The sequence below is a fragment of the Bombus bifarius genome, unplaced genomic scaffold (assembly GCF_011952205.1).
Source record: "Bombus bifarius isolate JDL3187 unplaced genomic scaffold, Bbif_JDL3187 scf7180000007992, whole genome shotgun sequence".
NCBI lineage: Eukaryota > Metazoa > Arthropoda > Insecta > Hymenoptera > Apidae > Bombus > Bombus bifarius.
This window is the reverse complement of record NW_022884373.1, coordinates 2,499,374-2,518,201: the sequence shown is the minus strand read 5'-3', so window position 1 is coordinate 2,518,201 and position 18,828 is coordinate 2,499,374. Positions and strand designations below refer to the sequence as shown.

Below are 18,828 nucleotides of genomic sequence, written 5' to 3'. Positions count from 1 at the left end.
AATAAAATATATTTTCTTATAAATATTATTTCTTATATTTATCGTTGTATCGTACACTTTCCGTTTGTTCGTAAAAATTGATACAGAATCCTGACAGACATGTAAGTGCCAGAATAGTAACATTCTCTATTTACAAAACTGTTTTGTACAAAATAACAATGTGTAAAGTTGTATATCGATTGAAAAATTACGCTTTGTAATTTGTATTCTATTATGTACATAATTAAATATTAATCTTTAACGACTATTATCAATTTGTAAAAGAGAGACGTAGAAAGCTTTCCCCTGTAGAACACATTCTATATATCTCATTTCGTATTATAGAAAAAATATAGTCATATCTCTTCTTTCACACATTGATAGGTAAAGTCTCATGGGTCTATCATTTGTTCGATAATCGCAATTTGATTATAAATAATTTCGCCGAAATTCGCTTCTGTAACGAAATTAGATAATACTTTGCTTACATCAATTTATCCTAATTCGGTTTTACGACATTTGTAGCAGTACAGTAAGTTAGTTTTCTCAGTCATTTACAACGGTAATAACCAGTTTATGTTCGGGCCAAGAAAATGTCTTTGGAAGTTGAATCTGAAATATATATTGAAAATAAATTATCATAAAGAGCTGGTGTTAAATTAGATTGCTATATCGATACTATTAATTACCTGATTTGGCGAATTTAGAATTTGGAACTCTTGAGCCATCTTTTCACTCAAGTCTTCTGGAAGCAAAACTTGTAACCATGGTCCCTGAACTACATATGGTTTTTCCCTAGACACTAAAGTGCCCGTAACTGAGGGAGCAACTATCGTTATTGCTGTATGAGATAATATTGATTTAAATGTGAAATGCCTTCCGTGCATAACACGACCCCTATAAAAACACATTTATGTTTAACATTCATTCAATAATAAGATTAGCTAAATAATATTACAAGGATATTTACTTTATTGCTAATGGTAACAAAGATCCGGCTTCAAGATTAAATGTCAAATGAAGACCTGGTAAAACTTTGATAAAACTTTCGTTTGGTACATTTGTATCTTGCTCACAGGGAGACAATCTTTCTGACTTAACAATTGGTTTTATATCTTCATCTTCTTCGTCTGATTCGCTTTTTGTCTCTCTATATTTCTCTGTACTTTTATCACTGTTTACTTGGACCCACCTATGAAATATAAGTTAATACAATATACATTCTGCATACTAAGTAGATCTTTTACTGCTAAATACAGGATACTTACCAACATTTTGCAGATACACCACTTAAATTAGAACCCTCCTTTTCTATACCAGTTTCTATTTTCTCTGCTATAGAGGGATCATCTTCCATAACAGAGTACATCCTTCTCATCTCAGTTACCAACCATGGTCCACAACCACGACTAGACTTTAGTAAATTTATAAGGCCTAAACCATTCCAATGCTGTGCAGCTTGTAGCTCTTCAGAAGTAACTCCTACAATTTGAGCAAATGAAACCTGTAACATTGTACATGAACCATTAAAAATATTTTATTTTAAATTTTCATGTATTTGAAAAACAAATCAACTGAACAATTTTACTCAAAAGTAATTTCAAATAATAAACTTACATCACCATGTGGCGTAGATATGGATGCTGGTAACTGTGGATCCCTGCCCATTAGAATTTGTGTGATGCGCCCACTGCCATTGTCTAAAGGTGCATGCCATGAAACATGGTCTCCAGGTAACAACATGTTACCAGAATTAAAAACATATTTTGCTAACTGTTGCATCACATTTGCTGGCCAAGTGGGAGGAGTCATCTCGTTCCTTTCCCTGACTAATCTAAATGTTAGCTCAAATCCAAAGCCACTTGGACGACCTGGACCACTTTTTGGATGTATCCGCCCATCTCCATGCAGATCTGATAAACCAAAACTTTAACAAAAAAAAAAGAACATTTCTTACTCCAACATCAATAAACATTATTGTTCTGTAGAAAAAGAAAAGATAATTAAAATAAGGTTTAAACCGAAAAATGACAATAGAATTTTCAAGGACTTTTGGCAGGACCAAAATAACTCTAAACTTAATCTCAAAACATATACTAGATTTAGTGAATGGTGGAACGTATTTAGATAGAAGGCAAACGGAAAAGAGAAGACGTGCGGATCTATTTCCGGCGCGTCGCGCTTCAAATGACTTTATCTTCCTGTACCCTATGCTTTCTATATATAGAAAAAGAGAGAACTATTGGAACAGCTGCTCCAGACTGAAGAAGGAAGGGTCACCCATAGAAAATGAAAAAAAATGAATGGGCGCCCTTTCGCAGTAGACCATTCGTCATTCGGCGCTTAGTTTTTAATGAGGAATTCCTGAAGCGGGCATTCATTTATCTTTCGACAACGCGAGTTATATATCTGTCTATATAAAAGTCATATTTCGGTAGTTTTAACTCAATACAAAATTTAAGTTTCTAATAAATAGATATTTCGGATAGATCTCTAATATAAAAACATAATACAAGATATTCTTCAAATTTCTATAGTGTCCTATGTAATAGAAGACAGTAAAAGCCGAAGTTAGTAGGTTGTAACTACTCCAAAATGCTCGTGCCTAGCTTTAATGTACCAGAACCGTAAATGTAATCCCCGAATGACAGGAATGGATGACACATACACGTGTCATCGAGAATGTGTCGGAAAAATAACATGAGCCCATATTAAACAGAGGCACACTCCTACTACTCAACAACGTGGCACTAACGAATACCCGACTTCCCGTTTTTTTCTAACACTTCGATTCTTCCTTCTTTACCAGACCACTGGAAAAAAATGTGACTTGTCTCTTTTGAATAAACGATGCGCCGCAGTGTCACTTTAACGATCGCGTGCGCAGCGGAAGAAATCGTTGACAGATCATCATAAAAATTTTATACTTCAGGCTTACTCGAAATATAACCAATAAATGCAAACTGTAGATTTTCATGCTAACTCATATGTTTGAGAATATAATTAAAAGAAATAAAACCGCGGTAGAAAGTGTTTTGCTTGTCAAGTATTATAGAAAGCACTATACTTTGGGTATTTTACATATTTTTTGTGCAACTTCTCAATTTTCAATCTCCTATAGGTGCATAAAAATCCGCAGCCTAGTAATAATTTATAATTTATCTTTTTATGCTTTTAAAATATAATGATATTCTTCTGCTTGTTGATTACTTGTATTAATTACATGTTTATTGAAAAGTGTATTTTGGATGAATGGATAAGTGTTTCGAAATAATATGTAGAATGGTGAAACTCACCTAATATAGTGCCAATGTGGTGGTATTCCCAATTCCGGGCAGCCAGAATTTTCGTACATGCTTATGTAGTCGAGAGGATCCGGACCTCCCAACCTAGGTAAAGGTGCACAGAAAATCTCAGTTATTTCGTTTTACATCCGGTTAAATGTACGTACGGCTAAGGGTGGCTAAATATAAATCGTCTTCCCTTCTTGTGCAAGAGTTCCATACCCAAACTCGATAGGAACCACCTTTCTGATAAAGTATTTTACAATTTTGTATCGATCGAGAAATTCAAAGATTCGCGATAAAATAAATAAACCCAATTGAATGTAAGATAAGAATATTAATTTTAACAAATAATAATTTTATATCGTAGAATATTACACGTATAATCTTGCAAATAAATAAGAAGTAAAGACTACTTTCTAATATTTACTGTTGCAGTAATTTGTTTCTAGAAATATTAAATATTTATGTCATATTTTTCATTTGTATTATTCCGACCAATTATGCAATCCTAATACAGGTTTATGAAGAAAAACTATTGTAATAAAGCATCTAAGTACTAAAAGTAAATAATATTTAAGAATGAGCACAAAAATAAAGCAATAATTTTTAATACATTTGCATTATAGCCCATGAGAAACGCGTCGTACATTAATTCCAGTACATTTTTAATATACTATACCATAAAGAGCTGAACTACAATACCTAATATATTATAAATACAAATAATAACACCGCAACGCATTTCTTCTCTCGTTCTGTCATAAACACTGAACATGAAATTTAAACCTTCCACGTTAGTACCGCTAGAAAACCACTTTTTATTGGCAGATTAAATCGAAGAATTCTTACCAGTATTTTACAACTGCAGTGACAGTGAGCGGATTGCTTTGGTCCGGATAGATCTCTTTACAAAGATTGTGCAAAGCATCAAGACCTAGAGCTCGTGTTGTCGGTGCCTGAGTGGGTTGTCCCGGTGGAAAACTTCGACAATATTCTTCTCTTTCACGCATATTTCCGTACATATACACAAATTTCCAACTACGAAATGTACTGCTTCGAAAATATTATGAATACACGACACACGATCACTTTGTTTATTGTGGTGCAACCACTATGTGCACCTTCCACCGAGCAAAAAACATACGTCTCTGATTCCTGACAAAACTAAATTCTTTCAGAGCGGACGACCAAATGATTCCAAAATCACTGTACGTCTTTAAAAGTCACTATAGGCAACAGGGGAAAACAACAGGAAACACAAGCGTGTTTCTATTGGTTCATTCCGATCGAGACATAATAACTTCAATCCAATAGAATAATTCTATGACACAAATACATATGCTATCCAACACGAGTTATACGGTTGAAGGTGTCTTTATCGGTGTGTTCTGGTAAACTTTGAACAGAAGTGCATTTAAACATGTCAAACTCGGCAAGATGAGGTTACGATATTCGGTTTTATTTTTACTTTGTCTCTTGTGGGATTTACGAATATGCTCGGGAACTATGTCAGTAAATAATACCACAGACTTCCAGCAAGAGTACAGACCCGAAGGTCCATTGGTAATGTGCAAATTTCTGTGAGTATTTACTGAGTACTCGCTGGCAGTTATTTATTTGCTAACAAAGAATTAATTCTATTTCGCTAAATTTTTCATTTGTATTGTACGAATATATGTTTTTCAGGCCAAAAGAATTTATAGAATGTGAAGAGCCGATTGATCATAAAGGTAATAAAACTGCCAAAGATGAAACTGGATTTGGTTGTGTAAAGGTAATATTACATAGACACATAGAGCTATTATACATATCAGTGGCTTAGTAGACGTTTTCTTTCTAGTTTGGAGGTTCCAAGTATGAAGATGTTGAAAAAACTAAAGTGTCATGTACTGTATTACCATATATTGAGTGTTATGGACCCAGAACATTTAATCGGGAAGGAGTTCCTTGTATAAAATATAGCGACCATTATTTTACTACTACTTTACTATATAGTATTCTGTTAGGTTTCTTGGGTATGGATCGGTTTTGTTTAGGACAAACTGGTACTGCTGTTGGCAAATTATTGACATTGGGAGGAGTGGGTGTATGGTGGGTTTTTGATGTAATTCTGTTAGTCACAGGTTCTTTACAACCTGAAGATGGCAGTAATTGGAATCCTTACGTATAACATACCAAACAGAAGAAACAAATTCCAAATCTGCAAAATAAAATCAAGTGTTTTGTATGCTATCCTTTTTAAATAAATATTCAATAATTTCGAATTTACGAAATTACTGAGATACTTTTTGTAAAGATGAATTTATATTTACTTGTATATATATCTTAATGTGTAAATAAATATTCCTGTTAGAAAAGTTGCTTTTAAATATCTATGGTTCCTATCCCATTTTTTTTTATTAAAAGCATTAACTTGGGAAGAATTTAACAATTATTTCAAAAAAGCGCTTGGTTACAAATATACATGTATAAATATGTTTCTACACTTATCTATTATAATTCATAATCATCTGGGTGGTACAGTTCACTAAGCAATCTGTAAACATATGATGGTGCATTTCCACCCCTGAAAAAGATAAAAATATATTATTACATAATTAACTTGCACATAAAAAATTAAAACCTTTAACATTGTTGTCCTTACGAGTTTGAAATAAATAATGTAACTAATTCTGGGGGCACATAATCAAAAACTGGATTATACACATGAATTCTTTCTAACAAAGATGCATTTGCACCATCAATTACACCTTGCAATGGTGAATCATGTTTGTTAAAACCATCTTGTTCATGAGAGTAAAGATAGAGTGGCGAGAGTTTATACAGCGGTAGTAAAACCATTACTGGGACAGAATAATGTTTTGCAGCTTGAGCAACTGTATGTGAACCTGAAATAGCTCTCAATCCTCCATTTGCCATGACAGAATGTGTACCAATTATTACTTTATTCACTCGAGACATCATTGCAAAAATTGCTACGTCTGATATTAAAGTAGTTTTGATTTTTGCCTTTGACAGATTTACTGCCATTTCATGACCCTATTAATGATCAAAATATGTTTAGTTAGATTTGTACAAAATTTGTAATATAACACATACATACACTTAATGACGGCCCTCCTTCAGCTACTATAACTTCGAAAGCTCTTGTTTTAGCTGCTCTATTAAAAAATTCCTCCACTAATGTAGATTTACCTATTGTCATAATAATTTCGTTAGAATGAATGTGTTCAGAAGCTTGCTGTGTAATATTTTCTGCACTAAAAGAGAAACAAACAAAGTATAATACTGTATAAAACATAGTTCCTTATAATTTCATTGTTCATTAGAACTAACCAGGTTTCTAACTCAACTTCAAATTCATTAATATGTTCTATGATAGCTGATTTTAAAGAAGGTATAGAAATGTTAAAATCAACTTCCTGATCACCTTCAGCAGTGAGAATTTTATGTAGGGATTCTTGTGTATCTGTTTCATCAGTATTATTTTTTAATTCGGAAGTATATTCTTCTCTAATTATTTGTAATATTCTACGGACCATATTTCCAATAGAGAATTCAAGGGGAATAGCTTTCACTAAATACTTTCCATTTTTTGTAATTATATTGATTAAATTCCTTTTAAAAAATAAAATATATACACATATATATAAGTAATTTGCTTTTGTTGTATTCTTAACTTTTGTAGGATCATATATACCTAAGAAGACACACAAATAAAGCACTATAAAATAATAAAATCCTTTATCATTTTAAGTCAAAAAGTTCAGTCGAAGTTAAATCTATTATTTTTAATAAAAATACTGACTATCAGTAACTGGAGTGCTAATCATATTAAATATTGACATCTCTTTATTTAGTGTTTCTTAGATTTACATAAAGTTATATTGAATAGAAAGAAATATAATTCCTACTCAGCAGTAGTCCATTCTGCATTATTTATGATATCTTTCAGAACCAATATAGTAGCCACTACGATATTATGTGTACCATTGACATCGCTGAAATACAAAATATGGTGAAATTTCGCTCTACTCGAGGTTAGACTACTTTATTAAATCCTCACCCATAATGAATATCATTTATTAAATTTAACACTCCTTCGTTAATATCCCCGTCTTCCGTGTTAACCATTTTAACCAAAAGCTATTCGAAATTTTTTTCTCGTAAATATTATTCCTTTCTAGAAAAGCAGTATGAAGGATCTGAACATTTTTTCTATCAATATCATTTAAATTATATCGATAATATCAACATGCCAACCGTCACTACTAGTAAACTGAAATAATGATTGGTTCTTGGTTTTGCTTTCCTTCTCATTTGGCTCTGTTGCGTTGCACGTGTATTTAACCGCGTGACATGTGCACTACACGTTCGATTTTCGATTTCCAACATTTAATTTTGTTATAAATACTTCGAGGAATATTTGATAATTTATTTGCTACAGTTTATTTTTTGGTCATTACGGCATGGCTCACATTGGGAACGTCGTAAGTATGATAAACCTAGTAATGTACAAATTTTTTTTTCATATGAAAATGATCCTTAACCTATGTATGTCTTTCGATATAAATATTACTGTAAATTTGATTACAATTGTAAAAATGAAAAAATCCTTGTCTCGAATTTAAGATATGTTATTTGTTGATTACTTTATATCACTGTAACAAAATCTTCTAAACTTGCAAAGTTATTCTAATATTTAATTACTATTTTTTTTTTGGTATATGACTAAATTTTATTTTGATATATTATGTATTATATACCAATATATATATATATATATATATATATATATTTATTTATTAATTTAGAGCAAATTATTTTGATTTTAAGACTGCAGATCAATTAATAGCTGGCAGTAGTGTATTGTCTAGGCCTGCAGAAGAATTTGATAATGATGTAAGTTACAAATAAACAACAAGAAATAATGGAATTTATGAAGGTAATAATCACCATAATTCCCTTTTTCTAGCCCTCTGTAGAAGCAATGTGGGCAATGAAAGCCATGGAACATGCTGAAGTTTATTTTAATGTAAAATAAATTTTAATATAATTGACTTAATTCTATATAACAAGAAGCAAAAGAATCAGAAATTTTTAATTTTTAATTTGATATTTCTATTTTAGATTTTATGTTCAGTTGATCCTAAATTTTTGAAACTTACACCTCATGATGAACAAATATATAAAACCTTTCGTGATGCTTTTTCTGATCTCAAAGTAGATAAAATAAATGAAGATGAATTAAAATCACCTGAAGGAAAGATGAAATGGAGACCATTCTGTGAACAATTTAAGGGACTTGTTGAAGATTATAGTTTTGGTACATTGTTAAGAGCAGACTGCGAAGGAGATTACTCAGAAGAAAACAGTATACTCACAACTAGAATACAATTTTATGCCATTGAACTTGCCAGAAATAGAGAAGGATTCAATGATGGTATTAGACAAAAGTACAAACCAAAGCAGGCTACAGAAAAATCATAAATTGATAATTATAATATTCTGATATTATGTGTTAATTACTTGGATAGCGTGTAATTTTTCATCTACAATTTTTTATAACTTGAATATATAAGATACTACAAAATGTTATTTATAATAAGCAGTGTCATGAAATAAATGAGTTTAAGAAAAATATATTATTATCAGTATAAAACTTTTATTTCATATTTTTTATTTGTAAACTAACTAAAGGATTTGATGCACGTGCTTGATACTTTAATTGTGTAGCAGTAGGTTTAGATGCTGCGGCTTCTCTATTGAACTTTCTCTTTCTGTTAGTACCAACAAGCCTTTTCAAAGTTGGTGGAACTATATACTCTGGTACATCCTTCAGGTGTGATTGTAATTTTACAGTATGCAATGCTTTGTCTTGTCTCAATGATTGTAGATCTTTCGGATTATCTTCAAAATAGCTTTTTAATTTTTGACAATTAAGTACCTCTTGTTTTATCTCCTTCAGGCGAGCTTCTCGAACAGCAATTCTCGTTACTGCTTTCCAGGCATCTTTTGCTCGATATCTGAAAACAAATATTTATGAAGTCAAATGTGCAACGTGCTTAAAATAAAACTTTTATCTAACATACCGAAAACCTTCGACCTCTTCTAGCTTGAATTGATACGTCTTAAATAATGTATCACGATTATAACAATGTTTTAATTCGCTTTCAACTTGTTCAAGAAGCGGTCTTTCTCTTATCGATACAAAACTTAATGCCGTTCCTTGGTTTTTACCTCGAGCCGTACGTCCGGCTCTATGAATGTAAGAATTTACATCTTGAGGGAAATCGAAATTAATTACATTGGACACAAACTGAAAATCAATACCACGCGCAACACCGGATTCTTTGTCCTTCTTTCGTCTTCCTCTTTTAACTTTTATTATATGAGGCTGTCAGAAATAAAAATTAGAATTCTATACTAGTTTACACGTACACATAAATTGTATATAAACATATAATATTTACTTCTTCTAAAGATTTTTCATCTGATGCTATTATAATGTCATATGTTCCAGAGTTAAATTGAGTGACTGCTCTACATCTTGAAACTGCTGGCAACTCAGAGTTTAAAACACAAGTTGGTATACCAAATTGTTCTAGAAACAACTTTAGCTTATAACATCTATCTACTGTATTTACAAATATTATAGTCTTTCCTCTAAAAAAATAAATAAAATTTTTTATTAATAAATTACAAGTTTCTTCAATTATACTATTCAGTCTCATGGATTTACCGAACTAAATGTAACTTTAATAAAGCATATAAAATAGCAGCTTTATCATTTTCTTCTGCTGCAAGACTATAATGTGATAATTGCGATAACGGAGCTAGTGGTGGCTCTTCTAATTTTAAGATTGCTGGATTACGAAGTACCAACTTTTTAAGCGTTACCACATCCTCTGATAATGTTGCAGAGGCTAAAGCTGCTTGGTATACTATAGGTAAATAATTCAATAAACTTTTTATTTCATCCTCATACCCAAATGAAAATACCTGAAATATAATGATAAAATTGTTATGTACACAAATAAGTAATTGGATTAAGATTGCTTACCAAATCAGCTTCATCAATTATTAATGTTTCAAGAGATTGTTTCAATTTCATATTATTTGCTTTTAAATGTTGTAATAGTCTACTTGGAGTACCAACAACAATATCAGGTTTTTCTGCTAATAATGGTTTCTGTGCACTAAGATCTAATTGTGGACTGACATCAATAACTTTTACTTCTCTGCTACATTTTACTGTTAAGCAAATTATGACATCATGTATTTGTTTACATAACTCTTTACTCGGAGCTACGATAAGCCCTTTAATTTCTTGTTTCTTTTGCATTCGTTTATTCGATAAAATTTTTTGTATAAGTGGTATAGTAAATGCAGCAGTTTTTCCAGATCCTGTGCGAGCTCGGATTAAGATATCTTTTCCCTCCATCATTAATGGTATAGCTTTCTCTTGTATCAACGTAGGTTCCGCCCAACCTAATTTCGAGATAGCCTAAGATATTTAATTTTATACGTAAATGAACAATTACGAATGGGAAATTAATTTTAGGAAACAAAAATATGAACTATGTAATGATATAATAATTTATAGTAAACAATTACTTGTACGTTGGAAATATAACCTCTTTTTTAGGGATGATAAAAATGTAGGATATCTTACCTTTAAAATTCTGTCGTCTAGTTCTAATTCATGAAAATTTTTTGGTTTAGTTTCATTCTCATCATCCACTTCCATTTCGTTCGATGCCATAATGAACAAAAATATGCTTTTCAAATTAAAAAGCACGTGGCAATATGTCAGTACAACTTGAACTGTTTACTTCTATCGACTTCCATTAACGAGTGGCGCCACTTCATATTTATCTCAAACAGGTAATTTTATCTTGATCTCATACCTAATTTCAAATGTTTATGTTGCACGTACAGAAAACAAAGTAGAAATTGTTTAATAATAAACTGCAAATTGACTACGTTTTGACGATAAATAAAAATTACTACGAACTAAAATATATACTATTAGAAATAACATAAGAGGAAGTATAGAAAACATAACAAAATTGTTAAGAACAGCTACTAGTTTTATTGCAAGAAAGAAACGTTTTTGGAAGGTGTATAATAGATTCGACAAGAGAGACCATTTCTAGAATATATTGCTATATACACACTTTAATAACCAAAAACAAACATTACAGTAATAATATTGTTATTAATATAATATTATGTAATAATAGAATCGTTTATCAATTGTAGTGTAAACACTAAAAATCTTGCTTCTTCTTTTATTGGAAAGAACAATGCATTCGCTTTGCCTCTTTATTAATTAATATTAATTCATGATCGTCGCGAAGTGGCCGCGCTTGCGATTCGGCGTCGATCGCGACTGAAGAAATTACATTAATCTCGCACGGAACAATTTTCGCGTGCAGGCTTGGAAACTAAATTATCGCGGAAGCGATCGATAGTTCGTCGCTGTTGATCCCGGGCATCGATTCTCGATGCGATCGAGGCCGCCTAAAAGGCTTAAAAGGTGGGGGGGGGGGAGGGTTCTGAGTAGGTATCGAGGTATCGCGAGCGCGGCGAATCGCGACCCTGTCTCGTTTATCTTAGAATAATAAATATTATAGTGCAATATCTAAAAAATCTGTCTTTTTTATGCAACTTACACATTCAAATACAGTGTACTCGAAAAATTTACAATCGTTATTGCCCTTACAAACATTAAATCTCTATTCCAGTGTTGGTAAATCCGCGATCCCTCTCTCTGACCGCTAAAAAAGAATGTTTGATTCAAAATCGTGTGAGTGCGTGTGTGAGAATCAAAAAAGAGGTGCAGCTGCTGCTGTAGTGATACGAAAACTGTCGTGTTTTTTTCATCCTTCTCCTTTTTTTTTTCTCTTTTCTTCTTATGTATATGCATATTCATCGTGTGTACGCGTACATGAGTACCGTTTATACATGTGTATGTTACGCGCGCGTGTGTATGTATGCTCATGCATCGCGTACGCGTGATCGTAGAATCCGATGTTATCGATCGTGCGTGTACGATCCGTAATAATATATCTAGGCTTCTCTTTTGCATTACATTTCTTTTTCCCCGTTCGTCCTCGATTTCTCGCCAATGTTTCGGCACTTTTTGGTCGTGGTTAACTGTGCGGGCTATATATCCCTGTATACCATACATAATATACATATTATATTGTATACGTTATAATACGTGTATTATATATTCCGCAAGTATATCCTGTCGCAACGAGCAATTCATCGCTCGACAGTCCTAGTTGATACTCGAGTTTTTTCTTTTTTTTTTTCTTTTTAACACTGATGATAAATTACAGTTCGCGTGCGCACGTTTTATATATTATGTACAATCGCTTACATGACCGAACAGTGTTGAAGAAGGTAGAGAACGGTAACGCGAAACACAATAGAGTCACGTGACGATTTTACGCGGGAAAAACCGTCGTCGTTTTATCGACTGCTTTTGCTTGGGCTGCCTGGTGTAATAAAAACGGCACTAAAAGTTCGCGCACGTATACAATGCTCGTGATTCAAACACACGGATTCTATCTCCCGCAGGGAAATCAGATAAACCACCGTTCGCCGAGATAAAACATAAAATCCTCTTACGTGTGTCTGTGTATGGAAGTTTGATCTTATCACGCTTCTAAACTAAAATACGAATCAATCGGCAAATTTTTCGATTATCGTGTCAACAAGAAACATTCTCCATAGTGGTGGAGAGGGAATTTTTTGAGCAACTGAAGCTTGTTGAAAGAAAAGTAAAGAGAGGTTAACAGAACGAAAATCATCGTGAAAAATTAACACGTGCTTCTGTAGCTGTACATTGTACATTCTCTTCTCTTGATGCACAGTCTGCTTTTTCTCTTATAGTTGAACATGTAAAACACTTAACCCTTTCGTCATTACGGACGACCATGGTCACTCGTCACAAAGAGACTTTCGTATATTGCAGGCGATTATGGTCGTTCAATGTTTTTGCGCAAAAGATGAAATATCATTTGTGCAAAAATCAATGTTATCATTAAAGAGAAGTTATTAAAATATATGCGTATATTTTGTGAGCGAAAGGTAAGAAACCTCTTCTTGTAAATAAAATCGTCTAAATAAAACTATTTATCGTATACGTTTAATTACATCATCTACCACATAAGTATAATCGAAGAGAAACGCTAGATAACTGTAGCGAAAGGGTTAAGAATAACTCGCAGGAAGTCGCACGATGAATGTTCGTTCTTCTACGTATAGCAACTAATCAACAACATATAATTTACGTAAAAACGCGTTGTATTTACGTAAAATCATGACACTAATACGTAACAACACAGATTGCTATGAGAGAGCATTGCTTTCGAGTTCAGTTCGCTAGGTGGAAGGATATACATAACCGTATCAATCAAACGAGTTTGATCAATGAATATATTTAACGATCGATATTTCAAAAAGCTTGCTTCCCGAATTCCGTTTATTCTCAGTTTACTTCCACCGGTTGCATGTCTTACGGTTATCACAATACAATTTTACGACTTCTACAGAATAGCTTTCGAGTTTTGAGAGGTTCGACGATGAACGGACATAGAAATGGAGACAGGGCTGAGAGAAAACTGTAGACACCATACAAATACAATTATCGAAAAGATACAAGCTGAATAGATACAAAATACTCACGTAATACAATCGATAGGAGATATGATTGTTTCGAAGATGTATTACGATTAATATTATGAGATCTTTATTTTTCGAGGTTTTATCACTATTAGCCTTCCTTTTTAACTAGGCTTGTTTTGCAAAAGAAAAAAAAAAAAAAGAAAAAACGAAGCTTTAAAGCCACGATAATAATTCTACGCTACTACTTTTGGAATACCACCCTATAAAACTTTAAACGCTATATCTTTTTACGAATACTATCATGGAAACTCTAAACGCCAATTTCAGCACTTATTCTGCTACTTCACATTTGTACATAAAATTGTACACTTTTTATTATCATTCTATTGTATAATGTATTGTCTCTCTCTTCTTATAAAAATTATAATTTCTCAATTCCTCAAGAGTTAATTATTAACTACTATATTATCGATTGCTAATCAAAATGATATAGTAAAACCTCGGGAAACTTGTTAGTTATTCGAAACGCTTCGAAACAACCAACTTTCGTTTTCGAACGATACTCACGGTATCACCGAAAATCATAAAGATACTTCTCGATACGTCTCGATTCTCGAGCAATGTACCGAATGAGAAATTCATACCGCTTTCCGAAAGGATAGAAGCCACAATTTTCTCTCAACGCGGATGATGCCAGGAATCAAGACAAGAAACCGAAGGAATGAGATGAAGAAACACGCGACGATGATCGCGCAACGAAATCGAATTTCTGTCTTGACCTTCCCACGAGAAAAAGAATCGACGATTATGTCCTTTCGAAAGAGTCTAGCCTCTCGTTACACCTGTTTCGAGGACGTGAATTTCACGCGGGCTCGTTAAAACTAACGATCGACAAGAGAAATGGAACAATTTACGATTTCGTTCGCGGAACAGCTGGATAACGGGGCGATACAGTAGCGGTATTAATGCCGGTTACAGTTAGGTAGCATTGGTAAATAGAGTAGCAGTTACTGACGATACGAATAGTTCTTCTAGATCTAGGATGTAGCTTGTTTTTCTTCAGGGGAAGGAGGAAAGACCCAGACGAAGATCTGGCGACTTAGGGAGGGCTATCGATGACTATGTTCGACCTGGATCACTCGAGGAGAGCTGGTCGACTCGAAATCACCATGGGAAAAAGGTGAGCACATCATGACATTTTCAGGGGGGAGAGATCGATGGATTTAAAGTTCGATAAACTATGATTCACCGACTCGTTCTTCTCACGTTTCAGAAGGTTTCACCGTATCGTGCGATAAATCTGAGACTCGATAGGAAAAATCTCTGATGACGAATGGAAGGCAGAGCCACATGAATCGTAAAAAATACACCAGAAATTTATACTCGGAGTAAAAATCATCGTAATCTGAGAAGGGGACCTGATGCTAACTATATAGAGTCTGATATGTAGACTGACTTTTGGGCCAGGTCTGAGTCGTCTGTGCGTCACATTCACGGGTCTGCTACCCGCGAGGATCACCGTGATCGATCGCACAGTCGACCAGCGACGCCTTTTCTAAGATTGGATTGTTTGAATCGCGCGATATTGGTCTTGCCGTGGATTAAACAGACACATATTATAGCTCGCTGGGCGTCGCTGAATCCGCCTAACAGACAAATTCTGCTCTCTAACGAATGAGTTGCAAAGATATGTAACGTCGACTACAAGGTATAGTGTATTTTTCTCTCTCTTTCTCTCTCCCTCTTTCTGTATCTAACTATTTATTATATATACCTTTTTTTCTTTTTAATATTTATATATATTTATATATTGTATCTCTCTCACTCACGCAGTCTCTAGATTTTAAAGCACTCTCACGCCGGCTGAGACGATCACATGTGAACACTCGCAAGCCTGTCCTACATGTACTGATGACGTAGAATACAGCTATATAAATTATATCTCTTATATGCTTACAGTAATTGTATATCATTTATATATACATATACGCCTATATGTATATATACGTATGTACGCTGCCAGGACAAGAATAGTAGCCGTGAAAGTGTGTTTTCAAGTTGCACATAATTTCACGAGTATCTCGTTCGTGCATCTGTCCTACGTATTTTCGTCTTGCTTCAGCTAATTTTCGTGTTCGCTGGCGCGACGGCGATTGCTAGCAACCGTCTATCATTTTCAAGACACACTACTCTTGCGTGGCACCGTATGCACTGTCTACTTACAGCACGTGTGTCTTACTTCGTTCTCCCCCATGCTTGCTCGCGTTATCTTTACACTCCTAAAGAAAATCTCCCCTTCGCGTAAATTCGACCGTATACCGTTTTACGATTCGTATCCATGCATCTCTAATGTACGTATTTATTTCTCTGTACGCCTGTCTCCCCTTTTCGTACGAATATCGCGTGCATCGGAGGATTTTATAAAACGTTACCCTGGAATTACGTAGTCCTCGATCGATCGCGGCACGATCAAACCCTCGATTGCTGAATTTATTTCCAATTAACAATTCAACGTTCTCGATCCTGTGCATTCTATCAAACGATTGATTCAGAGAATTAGTAATCGAACGTTTTACATTACCCAAATCATGGTTTTCAAGTTGTTACACTACCTTGTCTTCCATCTATTCTACACCGCTACGATATTGCCGAGCTTAACGTTTACGTACAACGTCACCAAGGTAATACCAATGAAAGGAAGACAAATTAAAGGCCCGTACACGGAAGATTGACCCAGAAGCTTAACACGTTGAACAGAGCCGATGAATCGACGAGGATCCGGTCGGGCTACCGTGATCGATCGTTCGACGAATAGATACCGCGATCAAGTACGGTGTTCACGTTCATCTTATTCCCTGTGCTCGCAGACCTCGCTAGTTTGCACCTGCACATGCGATACAGTATGCAGCTCTATGCGCACATATACATACATATATATCTTCGCAGCAACACGTTATAAAAAGCGACGCTTCGTTCTTTTATCCAACGAAAACGCTTTGAAAGACGCAAACGCGACATTTTCTCTTTACGCATTTCCCTTTCGTGGCACTGCATCCCTCGCTTTATCTCTTTCGCTCGATCAATCTCTCCCAACATACATGCACGCAGACACACACGCACACGCACACATTCTCAGCTCCTTTTTTTTTTTTGTAAAAATTTTTATTCACCATTTTTTGTTTCTTTTGTTTACGTCTCTTATTTAGTTTGTTCATATTGTTATACATTGCACACTACTACGTTTGCTTCTCTGTTTCTTCTTTCTAACTCATCGCTTTTTGTTACCTTTTTTTTTTTCATTTTCATCTCTTTTTTTACTTTTTTTTTCTTAACCTCCTTTTTGTTCTTGTCACTTTAACCGCGATTAAAAAATTTAAAATACTCGTATTACACGTAAGTATTTGTATGACCCTGTTTTCGTAAAGGCTTTCTAACATAAGTCGATATCGGCCGAGGAAGATAAAAAGGAAAAGGCGTCGAACATGAAGGAAGAGAAGGAATCAGCTTGAAGAATGGTCATTAACAACGCGGATCATCCATATCGCTGGGTGCGGGTGTGATGTGCAAAGGAAACAGGGAACGCCTTTTTCGTGTATTTATACATATATTTCTTTCTTCTCTCATCGATGTGCTTTCTGGTTCGCTTTTTCGTGCAGAGCGCTTCTCCTTCGATGCATCTCCGGACACGATCGCTCAAAGTGTTCGCACGAGCTCTAATTCCATTTTGCGTTGCTCCAAAATGATCCACGACGACGATTCTCAGCGAGTTGCTAATCTTTCGCGTGATTCGTTAAACCTTTCGAGCGACGAAGTTTCGCTTTGAAATAGACGAATATTATTAAAAATGTTACTATCTCCTAATCCTAGTTGGAAAAATAATTTTGACCCGCGTTATTCAAGTCAAATTACGAAGGTCGCAGGAATTTTGCCATTTTCGAAAAGGCTGGTGTTTGTTATTATTGTTCTTCTTACGAGAGTCTTGACTTGTTCCGTTCAGAGGGAATTTTGCAATAATATTTACTATCCTCGACGCTCGATGATCTTGCGTCGAAGAACATACAGACCTAGGTGAGTCCCTATATCTTATAAAATATTCGCGACTTCAATTCCTATATATCTAAAATTGATATGCGATGAGATACGATGGTACGTTTAAAAACATATTTCGTTATGATTATTAATCAGACTTTTGCTCCTTACTCGGAAATTATTTCTTTTATTAGATCGTGGATCATCGAGCAACTGGATATTTATCGATCGTTCTGTTAACGCGAATTCTCACTCACAGTCATCGAAGAAGACGAGGATGAAAAAGCAGGAACGGACAGCAGGGGATGGTGGAAATCACACGAACGGGAAGATGTATACTAAGTTTGCTTGGTTCGTGTAACGGAAACGTGTTACCCCGTTATCAACGTTAGATAACGCGAGACAATCTTTCGAATGGATCGCGAATATCGATGCAAACAATTAAAGCTCCCAACGTTAGAAGTTCGTATTATCGTATTTTCTTTTTTTACATAATCCCTGTCTTTTGGGCCCCCGTTTCGTGGGCCGCATTCTTAATTTACGTATGATTTGAACTGCCGTTGAAAACGTTCATTTTCCACTTCCATTTGATCGGTTGCAACCGATGAAACGTCCTTTCACCTTCCTCCCTTATATTATATCAAAGATAAAATTGTAATCCCTCTTGTATCATACGTCTACGTTTATTTTAATTCTGTAATCGCTTACTTATTTATCTATTCTACTTAGGAGAATTAAAACATTCTTCGTTATTACGTTTCGCTTGCTCTTAAATGAAGCTTTAACATAGCGAGAAGTTAATTATTGTATCGATCTAATCAAGCTAATTTCCGACAGACTGTAATGATTGTATCTCTTCTTATGGAACGTAGTTTAATTTGTCGAACAACAG

General features: G+C 34.3%; 5 protein-coding genes across 5 annotated transcripts; 2 read left to right on the top strand and 3 right to left on the bottom strand.

The window, feature by feature from the left end:
- Positions 1 to 9: 9 nt before the first annotated feature.
- On the bottom strand, positions 10 to 4,288 carry LOC117205794 (suppressor of fused homolog). Its single transcript, XM_033444537.1, has 7 exons — positions 4,116 to 4,288; positions 3,276 to 3,368; positions 1,597 to 1,906; positions 1,248 to 1,483; positions 950 to 1,171; positions 669 to 876; positions 10 to 591 (listed from the first exon to the last, which is right to left on the bottom strand). The coding sequence occupies exons 1-7, from the start codon at positions 4,286 to 4,288 to the stop codon at positions 526 to 528; spliced, it is 1,308 nt and encodes a 435-aa protein (XP_033300428.1). The 3' UTR covers positions 10 to 525.
- A 302-nt stretch (positions 4,289 to 4,590) lies between these two features.
- Positions 4,591 to 5,623, top strand: LOC117205797 (TM2 domain-containing protein CG11103). Its single transcript, XM_033444541.1, has 3 exons — positions 4,591 to 4,846; positions 4,953 to 5,040; positions 5,107 to 5,623. The coding sequence occupies exons 1-3, from the start codon at positions 4,704 to 4,706 to the stop codon at positions 5,434 to 5,436; spliced, it is 561 nt and encodes a 186-aa protein (XP_033300432.1). The 5' UTR covers positions 4,591 to 4,703; the 3' UTR covers positions 5,437 to 5,623.
- Positions 5,378 to 7,521, bottom strand: LOC117205795 (translation initiation factor eIF-2B subunit beta). Its single transcript, XM_033444538.1, has 7 exons — positions 7,333 to 7,521; positions 7,181 to 7,267; positions 6,603 to 6,884; positions 6,370 to 6,526; positions 5,911 to 6,305; positions 5,579 to 5,832; positions 5,378 to 5,466 (listed from the first exon to the last, which is right to left on the bottom strand). Exons 1-6 carry the CDS (start codon positions 7,398 to 7,400, stop codon positions 5,760 to 5,762), a joined length of 1,062 nt encoding a protein of 353 aa, XP_033300429.1. The 5' UTR covers positions 7,401 to 7,521; the 3' UTR covers positions 5,378 to 5,466; positions 5,579 to 5,759.
- A 59-nt stretch (positions 7,522 to 7,580) lies between these two features.
- LOC117205799 (protein PBDC1) lies at positions 7,581 to 8,909 on the top strand. The gene is made up of 4 exons (XM_033444542.1): positions 7,581 to 7,756; positions 8,103 to 8,168; positions 8,242 to 8,301; positions 8,397 to 8,909. Exons 1-4 carry the CDS (start codon positions 7,736 to 7,738, stop codon positions 8,754 to 8,756), a joined length of 507 nt encoding a protein of 168 aa, XP_033300433.1. The 5' UTR covers positions 7,581 to 7,735; the 3' UTR covers positions 8,757 to 8,909.
- LOC117205793 (probable ATP-dependent RNA helicase DDX56) lies at positions 8,908 to 11,138 on the bottom strand. The gene is made up of 6 exons (XM_033444536.1): positions 10,942 to 11,138; positions 10,330 to 10,773; positions 10,009 to 10,268; positions 9,740 to 9,932; positions 9,359 to 9,663; positions 8,908 to 9,292 (listed from the first exon to the last, which is right to left on the bottom strand). The coding sequence occupies exons 1-6, from the start codon at positions 11,029 to 11,031 to the stop codon at positions 8,932 to 8,934; spliced, it is 1,653 nt and encodes a 550-aa protein (XP_033300427.1). The 5' UTR covers positions 11,032 to 11,138; the 3' UTR covers positions 8,908 to 8,931.
- Positions 11,139 to 18,828: the final 7,690 nt, after the last annotated feature.